Genomic DNA, 9285 nt, shown 5'->3' with positions numbered 1-9285 from the left:
GGTCGTCGTACTACTAGTTTTTGCAGCCGTCTTCTATGAGAGGCCAAAAGAGTGGTTGTATCGCCGTGATGGGAATTATTACGCACCTAACTCGTAACACATCACGTGAAATTTCTTTCGGGTTTCGAAATATATTATATGTCAAGTCATTTGTATGATTCCTTCTTTGCAAGGACAGATAGAGCTCTGTGTGTCTCTCTTATGATTCCTTCTTTTCAGATGGATGCGATTCTTCTCGAGAGAGTTTATTCGAGTCCGTACTGGAAATCCATTTTTCCAATACATAGGTTTTATTATGTTTGTTTACATAATTAATTGATGAAACGATGGCAAATGGATTCAACTTTCATTTCTTCGAAAACACTTGGTGTTGGCCACCATCAATTATTGCTGCTTCTTGTCCTCCTTCCATGCAAAAGCCACAAGCATCGAGTCCTCCGTCGTCGGTAATTCCCAGAGATTATTACCGAAAGGAAACGAAGAGAATGTTTCACTCGCTGAGGAGTGAACTGTAAAAGATCAAAAAGAAAGCAGAAGACTGTGTTGATTCCTAGACGAGTTCAAGAACATGTGAGCCAAACCTCGGTTCGATGCCTTTTCCCCATCTTTCTCCTCGCTATTCCCTCGCTGCTCTCTTCCTCGTTCGTCTGTTCTTCCCTTGATCCCAGGTGGGTTTCGCCTTCTTAAGACTCGTTTCTTGAGGTTTTCTTCGGAAATTTCGGGTTTCTTGGCTGGAATTGAAGGCGATTCATGGTGCCGGCACCACAGTGGTAAAAAGTCGATGTTTTGCTTTGGTAGCGTTCCTTGGTGTTCCAAATCTGTGGGTTCGGGAGCTCTGTTCTGCTATTTTGGGGTTTGTCCCCGTTCTTTTCTTACTCCAGCAATTTTTTCACCGATTAAAGGTGAGATTTTGGCTCTAGTTTCGATTTCTTCTTTTGGCATTAGATCACTCTATTTTGTCAGATGTGGTTGAATCTGGCTTCTAGATCGCTTTCATTCTCTAAGACGTCTACGATGTGAATTATTTCAGTTGCTCCGTTCTATTTTAGGGTTTCCTAACATTGATTAATGCTAATTGTGACATTTTATACAACTTCGATCGTGGCCTCTGATGTCTTTTTTGTAGGTTTTAGTTTTGATTGATTTGAGTTAATGTGCGCTAATGTCTAGTGAACAGGAAGCTTCTGATGGCAGATGCTGGGCTTGATAGGTTAAGCAGGGTTGATTAATTTTGCAAGACAAAAGCCTTCAGTTCTCTCCTCTTCGTTCGAGCGGCTTTTCTAAGATGCTGTCAAACAACAGAAGAGCTCAGCCCAGGGCTGGTAGATCCTGGTCCTTTTCAGGTCTGTCTCCGATGTTCCTAAAAGTGAAGGCTATATAGTTTTGTGGAATAACTTATTGTGATGGTTGATAAATTGGCTCAAGTTTAGGATCACATTTATACTGCTGCTTTTCTTCCTTACTGGAGCAATTTGTTCGTCTACAGATTAGTCACCAATAAAAGTGTCTCTAAAATTTACTCATATGGAAATCGGTCAATTTAGGTCATATACATCATGTTTGAGATTCAGTTTCTGAACAAATGCAGATGAATATATTTTGGATTGTTATTACACATGCATGCATCAAATAGGAAGATGCTTGTATGTATCAGCTCTAACCCTTTTCCATCTTCTCTCAGAAATGGATTATTCAGATACAAAGCAGAAGTCTCATGTTCTCAATAAAGTTTTTATGGCTACTATTATCACTACCATGTGCATAATCGTGATCACGCAAACACCCTGTCACCATGAACCTAACATGGTAAGTTTTTAAATGTGTTCTTTATGTTTGAATTGGCATCCTTTGGTTTAACAAGTTCATATTGATTGGCTGCAGCTAGCATTGAAGCAAAACTGAGTTGCCTTTATGAGTGACTAGATTTTTTTTATTAAGACACTTTGCGCCAATTGTGTTGTTTGTTCCATGATCAAGGGGTTACAATAGATTCATATCTATGGACATGGAGCACAAGAGATGAATAAGAAGGAAAAGTCCAAAAGAGATATTGTTGAACATAGTAGCTTTATGTGGTATAGGCAAAAGGCCTAAGAACGTGGGTAATGATGGTTGAAGAGGGTATGCTTAGATTGAGAGCACATAGAAATGATGATAACAACTGTACAAAAAGATTTCTACAATCATTAGCCTCCTGTCTTAGAAACCTACAACAATAGCAACAATTGCAAAGCCATAAGTCCCAACTATTTGGGGTTGGCTACATATATCTTTTGCCGCCTTTGAGATATGTAAAAAATCATATGTTTAGTTAAGTTTAGAATACTTAGATCATTATTTATAGTTTTTTAAAGATTTTTCAGGGTCTTTATTTACCTCTTATTGTACCACTAATATTAATTATTTCACTTCTTTTGACTACCGCATTCGGAGGTCTCTTCAACATATGCCCATACCATCTTAAACGATTCTCTCTTTCTCTTATCCTCTATTGAAATGATACCTTATTTCTCACGAATAAGAGTACATCTTTTCCTATCTTTCCCAGTAGCTCCACACATTTGTGTTAATATTCTCATCTTGGCAACATAAACTTTTTGTATATGTTTTTTCTTAACTACCCAACACTTAGATCCATAAAACGTTGTTGGTCTCACAACTATCTTATAAAATGTTTCTTTTAATCTCAAAGGTATTTGATGATCACACAAGATTCTTAACGCCCCTCGCCATTTTAATCATTATGTTTTTACTTTATGAATAATATCTTTATCGAGCTCTCTATCTTGTTAAATAATTGATCCAACATATCTAAAACTCTTATTTAAAGAGACTTCTTGCTCATCTAATTTAACTGTATTCTTTTGTCTATTTCTAAAATCACTAAAATTGTATTGTATATATTCAGTTTTAGTCATACTTAATTAAAGACCTTGAGTTTCTAATACTTGCTTTTCTCAATTTTATAATTAATTTCACTTAGGCTCTTATCAACCAGGACAATATCATCAGCAAATAACATACTCCGGGGTGATTTATCATGTAAGTAATTAGTAAGCTCATCCATTAGTAATATGAAAAATGTAGGGACTTAATGCGGATCGTTGGTGTAATCCTATGCTAATAGAAAACTCACTAGACACACTCTTTATTGTTCTAACATTGGTAACTATATTATCATATATATCTTTAATAACATCCATATAATTAGTGGATGCACTTTTTTTTTTTTTCTAAAACCCACCGTAATAAATCTCTAGGAACTTTATTATAGGCTTTCTCTGAGTCAATAAAAACTATATGCAAAACTTTTTTTTCTCCCTATACTTTTTCATTAATTGTCTTAATAAATAAAAAAAATTATATAGTTGATCTTGCAGGCATAAAACCAAATTGATTTTCAGAGATATTTGTTTCATTCCTTATTCTACTTTCGATAAATCTTTTCCAAAGTTTCATAGTATGACTTATTCTGTCTTGGAAGCCTAAAAAAGGGAATTCTAATGGTTGAAATGCTCTACTCTTTTGTATACGTAACCCTTATATAAGTCTATGGAAACATATCTTAGTTTGGTCATTTAGTCTTTGTTTATGGAATCATAAGCATAAGATCAGTCTCCAACTCCAGCATAGATTCTGAGTTAACACAAAGACACTAAATGAGTATCTTGTCTTGTATTTGATCGGGATATGCAAAAAATCTCTCTTGCTTTGCTGCATTCTTCTAACCGGATAGTGTGTCTCCTGTTTGCTCATGTATCTGTTAGTTGTGAATGTTATATTCTGTATCAGCTATGTGTTTTGTGCATTCAGTTATTGATCAATCTTCAATGTTATGTCTTCAAAATTGTTTGCATCGTTCTTTATGACTCAATCATTAACTTGATTCACCCTTTCTAGTTTCACTATCATCACAGTGTTTTGTTATAAGTTGATGCTGCAAGATAAAATGCAACATGCAACAGTTTCTATATCATGGCTTATAAAAATTTACCTGATTTTTTCTGCTTAGAACTCATCTATGTATACTTTATCTTGAAAATATTTGGTATCCTGTGTAAAGAGAAAAAAGTATTCTCTCTTTTTTGTCCATTGCTGGCCCACAATCTATGGATACTGTTTAATCAAGTATGAGTAGTATGAGCATAATTTGTAATTTTATAGATACTGAAAGAAGTCTCATTTCTGTTTCCTCACATTACCGTGATTTGGTTTGCTTTCTTCTCAGTTCTCCATTCATGAACGTGGAGTGACTCATGTTTTAGTAACAGGAGGTGCTGGTTATATAGGCTCACATGCTGCACTTCGGCTGTTGAAGGACTCTTATCGAGTAACTATAGTGGTAATATTTTGATTCCTGTGTATTTGAACTTATGTTCTCTTAGTCTTGGTCATTGATATATGAATGCCATTTTTTTTTTTTCGTTTTTTTTATTTAGGGTTTCTCACTTGTTTAATAAACAGGATAATCTTTCCAGAGGAAATATTGGAGCCATAAAGGTCCTTCAGGAGCAGTTTCCTGTGCCCGGAAGACTTCAATTTATATATGCCGATTTAGGAGATGCAAGGACTGTATCCTAGTTATGTGCTTCTAGTCATAGAAGCAGTTTATCCATTTATGGTTATCCACTGGTTTGCAAAGTTATGTTCCTTAACCAACTTTCAGGTTAATCAAATATTTGCAAAAAATGCATTTGATGCGGTTATGCACTTTGCTGCCGTTGCTTATGTGGGCGAGAGTACCCTAGATCCTCTAAGGTCTGCTTCCCTTGTACTCTTAGAGATCAGTTGTTTATGTCTTAGTCTTACTCATGATAATTTGAAGACGTATCTTGGACCAATTGGTACACTGTTGTCATCTTTTTGTACTTTATTATGGAGCCTGCTGTCTTTGTCAATATCAATTTTGCTTAGCTGGGTCTCCTAAAATGTTGATGTTTGGTGTTTGACTGATGTGTTAAGGATTGGTGGTTTCAGTTGGACAAATTTTCAAATAGAAAGTATGAATAAATTCACCTGCATCTAAACTTTAAAACGGCTTTAATATTATAGTGAGCTAATAATGTCAAGGTTTCTATAAATGTGGTTAATTTCATTGTTTTAAATATTTGATCAATGATTAGAGATGCTTAATATTTTAGATCTATTTATAGATTTTATAGTTGATAGGAGATTTTTCCCTATAATCTTTTACTGTTTGTTACAAAAGAAATATATTCCTTTAACTATTATTTTTTGTTGAAGGTCACCTCACAAAGGTACACTTATTGTTTACTGGTTAGAAGTCCTTGAGCCTTTACTTGGTTGCAGTATGTTAAAATGTTTTGTGTATCCCTATCTTCAAAATAAAGTAATCATTGTTTTGCTCGGCAATTGTCACTATATATCAGCTTGTTGAGCTCAGAGGGCCCATCATTTCAATTTATTTATAATCATGAGCTGATATTGTGATATACATTATTATGTTTTGAATCCATTCCAAGGAGAAGTTTTCATGATACTGTTTATCATGTGGCATATGTTCCATGTCACACAGGTACTATCACAATATTACTTCAAATACATTAGTTCTCTTAGAGGCGATGGCAGCGCATGGTGTTAAGACCCTCATTTACTCCAGCACATGTGCAACTTATGGAGAGCCTAAGAAAATGCCTATTACAGAATTAACTCCTCAGGTACGTGAAGTGTTTCAGCGGCCTTGTGATATGTTTTCTTTCTTCGTTCCACAATTGAAACTCATATAAAATGCAATCTTAGTTGCTTTATCTTCTAAATGGTTGGCTAAATGTTGCTGTAGCATCTCTGGACTATATTTAACAAAGAAAAAGAGAAAGAAAGAAGGAAGCTGTTTGTGTTGATTAAATAACTTTTTGGTATATGAACAGGTACCTATTAACCCATATGGGAAGGCAAAGAAAATGGCAGAGGAAATTATTTTGGATTTCTCCAAGAGATCAAGCATGGCTGTCATGATTTTAAGGTCTGTTGCGCCTGCTCTATAGTGAAACTGTTTGGTGCTTATGGACAGGAGTCTACTCTTCAATCAAACACATGATGGAACTCCAATTTCCTATTTACAGATATTTCAATGTTATTGGATCTGATCCTGAGGGAAGGTTAGGAGAGTCTCCCAGACCTGAACTGCGTGAGCACGGGCGTATATCTGGTGCATGCTTTGATGCAGCTCTGGGAATTATTCCAGGTCTGAAGGTAAGCTTTGATGTCTTGTAAGTCATACATATTGTGCAACTAAATTACTACTGCAAAATCGATTTGAGTGGCAAGGAATAGCATTATGATTTTAAATCATTATGATATATCAATCTTCTTGTAGGTCAAGGGAAACGACTATATAACCCCTGATGGAACGTGCGTGAGGGACTATATTGATGTTACCGATTTGGTTGATGCCCATGTAAAAGCTCTTAACAAGGCAGAACCAGACAAGGTTGGCATATACAATGTCGGCACAGGAAAAGGTCAATAATTTTTTGTCGATTATTCTTTCATCACTGATTCGGAACCTCCCTTTTCTCTGATAGTCTTATTTTTTTGTCAATCCAAGAAGCCTGATAGCATAGTTTAGCAGAAATAGCTAATTGTTTAACTCATTTAACCTTAATTTTGGTTTCTCATCAATCAGGAAGATCTGTGAAGGAGTTTGTTGAAGCATGCAAGAAAGCCACTGGGGTTGACATCAAAGTCGAGTACTACGGCCGCCGACCAGGCGACTACGCTGAAGTTTACAGCGACCCCTCCAAAATCAATAGTGAATTGAATTGGACAGCACAACACACGCATCTTTTAGAGAGTCTCAAAATTGCATGGAGATGGCAGAAATTACATCGAAATGGATATGCTCCACCGAAAGCTGTGACCTACTGACATAGGCCTTCTATCATCTGTAGTCAGATAAGTTTTATGTTGTCTGATGCTTATTTCTTGGTTGATATGTGGGCGATTTCAGGGTATCTCGTATGTTTTCTTGTTCGAAATAGTAATTCATTGTTGTTCACGAACACACAAAGTCGGAACAATTTATATTGCTAAGTGCTCGACCTTTGTTGTTTTTATTTTGTACATTCCTATCTAAAGAAGCTACACTTGTATGGATTTATGGAACTTGTGGATTGGAAATTTTGAACTTTATTTGATTTCCTTTTGCCTATAACTAGAAAGATCATATTTGTAGCTTGAATCATGTTGTTGTTGTCAATCATACTCATTGAGTTGTGAGAAATAACCACACCGACACATCAACCAAATGTTGCAGATAAAATTGGCAGAAAAAATTTGGCCCTCGTTGCTGATTCCCAGGGTTGGATGTGTTTGTATTGTCCTAAATGCACACATTGTTCTTTGATTGGATATACCAATTTATGCAATGTCTCTTTGAGTTTGTATATAATGTTTTCTGTCCTTTCAATTTATGCAAGTGAGTTGGCAATTCTCACTCGAAGACCAGCAAGCAGAGACAGTGCCTTTACATGATTCTCTCATTTTTCATGTGAGATTGGGAACTGACATCACAGCTCACCATTGTTCTATCTGCAATGACAACCTGTGCTCGACTTGGACATGTCACGTAAATAATTCCATTCCAACTCCACCTTACTTACTTCGAGGAACATAATTGATTTTTTCTAATTAAAGGACATAAATATCAAATTAATTTAATGAATACTAATCAAAATATAATATAACAATAAACATAGAAAACATATAGAATGTAAGAATAAAAATCACCTAATATCATACGTCATCAAATACCACGAGAAAGCAGCCACCGAGGCTCATGCTGGAACCGAATCATCCTAGCACGGGTCCCAAAGGCTTCCCCTCCTTTGCGCTTGCGTGGTGGTTCCCACATGGTGGGGTCCGGCATTCCCCGCATGGGTCCAAGCCGACTCTCGCCCTGTTCGGTGGCTCGGACGATACAGGGAATCTGAAGAACACGCTCGCAAAGTTCAAAATTCACCGTCAAAGAAAGCTTAACGTCACGTGCTCCGCGCGTGCCGGGTTCTCGTGTTTGACGAGTTACAGAGGATCGAGCTATATAGTCCCGTCTCCCAGCTTTCCTCTCCGTTCCGCCCCACCCAAAGCCCGGCTTGGTCAAAGAAGAGGGGAAGGCGAGAGGACTAGCTAACCACGGTATCAGATCTCCCTTCGCCTAGAAGGGCTATCCCCAGATCCTCCTGCGATGAGAAGGGTTTCTTCTTCTTTGACGCGATCGCCACCGGGGAGATCGTGAGGACAACGAGCGAGGAGACCGTTCGACAATCAGGTGCCCGCGTCTCATCTTTGGTCCACGAATCGAATCAGGTGATGAGGTCTCATCCTTGGTTCGGTCTCCTCTTTCCGTGACATCTGCCTCGCTCTTTTGCGCATTTGTTTCGTTTCTTCAGGTTTATTGTTTTGAATTATCTTCTTCATGCTTCGATGCCTCTCATTCTTGAATGTGGAAGGGGTTTCCACAGGTTCTTGATAGAATTTTAGAGGAGTAGTTTTGATTTCGAAACAAAGAAATATCTATTGTCATAGATCGGATCGTAGGATTTTTAGGTTTCTTTTCTTGAATTCTTTTCTCCGGGGAACTGCTCATTCTTAACTGTGGTCGGGGTGTCAATAATTTCGTTGTTTCTTAATATAATTTTAGAGGAAAAGAAATATCTATTCGTTGGTTATATCCATAGCGAATTCTAGGTTGCTTGTTGATGCGATGTTACTGGTTGGAAGAATCAAGGAATACCTGTAAAAGATCTGATACAGGAGACGTTAGATGAAGTTGCGGCCAATTAAATCCTCTGGTTTCTTGTGTGCAAGTTCGGTCAGCGCATGTTATTTAGATGACCAGGAAAGGGGCTTCAAGAATATGAATGGCCGCAATAGAAATTTATTAAGAGTTCTGTGTGGGTTCTGAGATAAAACCTAGCCTTTCTGAGACAAAGTTAATTAACCTTGGCCTGTCATAGGCTTTAATGTACTTGTCTTGTCATATAGCCAGTCAGGTTTTCCTGCTACATAATAACCGTGTTCGATAGTTAATATGTTTTGCCATGACAAGTGGAAAAATTAAAATAGTAGAAGGGAGGGGAGTAGAGATGGCAGGAGAAGAGTGGGGAGGATATACAGGAGAAGAGTCTGGTAACTATAGAAGCTCATTCTAATGGGATAACTGACCCACTAGGTTTGTTGTGTCTGAACCATTGGTTCAAAATGCTTGGACCCAAGTTGTTAGTTGCACTATAAGTCAATCTTAGTATTTACCAACTTTAGAGTAAA

At 37.2% G+C, this 9285-nt stretch overlaps 2 protein-coding genes across 9 annotated transcripts in view; both read left to right on the top strand.

Moving 5' to 3' along the window:
• Positions 1–251: 251 nt before the first annotated feature.
• Positions 252–7157, top strand: LOC135581435 (probable UDP-arabinose 4-epimerase 1). 7 transcript variants are annotated; one of them, XM_065180246.1, is made up of 11 exons: positions 252–570; positions 1178–1343; positions 1682–1806; positions 4229–4342; positions 4465–4572; positions 4667–4758; positions 5537–5678; positions 5889–5983; positions 6084–6213; positions 6338–6482; positions 6647–7157. In XM_065180246.1, exons 2-11 carry the CDS (start codon positions 1286–1288, stop codon positions 6886–6888), a joined length of 1251 nt encoding a protein of 416 aa, XP_065036318.1. In that variant the 5' UTR covers positions 252–570; positions 1178–1285; the 3' UTR covers positions 6889–7157. The 7 variants fall into 7 exon arrangements, with proteins under 7 accessions (XP_065036318.1, XP_065036317.1, XP_065036316.1 ...); XM_065180245.1 differs by having other exon boundaries at positions 1171–1343; XM_065180244.1 differs by having other exon boundaries at positions 252–585.
• A 929-nt stretch (positions 7158–8086) lies between these two features.
• The window catches only part of LOC103982227 (phospholipid-transporting ATPase 2), a 42032-nt gene continuing 40833 nt past the window's right edge, over positions 8087–9285 (top strand). Inside the window, exon 1 of one of the 2 annotated variants that reach the window (XM_065180236.1) lies at positions 8087–8325. The gene's annotated coding sequence lies outside the window, so the exon portion shown is untranslated. The remainder of the gene's footprint in view (positions 8326–9285) is intronic. The other variant, XM_065180237.1, reaches the window with a different exon arrangement.

Source organism: Musa acuminata, chromosome BXJ1-4, assembly GCF_036884655.1.
Source record: "Musa acuminata AAA Group cultivar baxijiao chromosome BXJ1-4, Cavendish_Baxijiao_AAA, whole genome shotgun sequence".
Taxonomy (NCBI): domain Eukaryota; kingdom Viridiplantae; phylum Streptophyta; class Magnoliopsida; order Zingiberales; family Musaceae; genus Musa; species Musa acuminata.
Note: the sequence above shows the minus strand (reverse complement) of the source record. Positions and strands in the feature narration are given on the sequence as shown.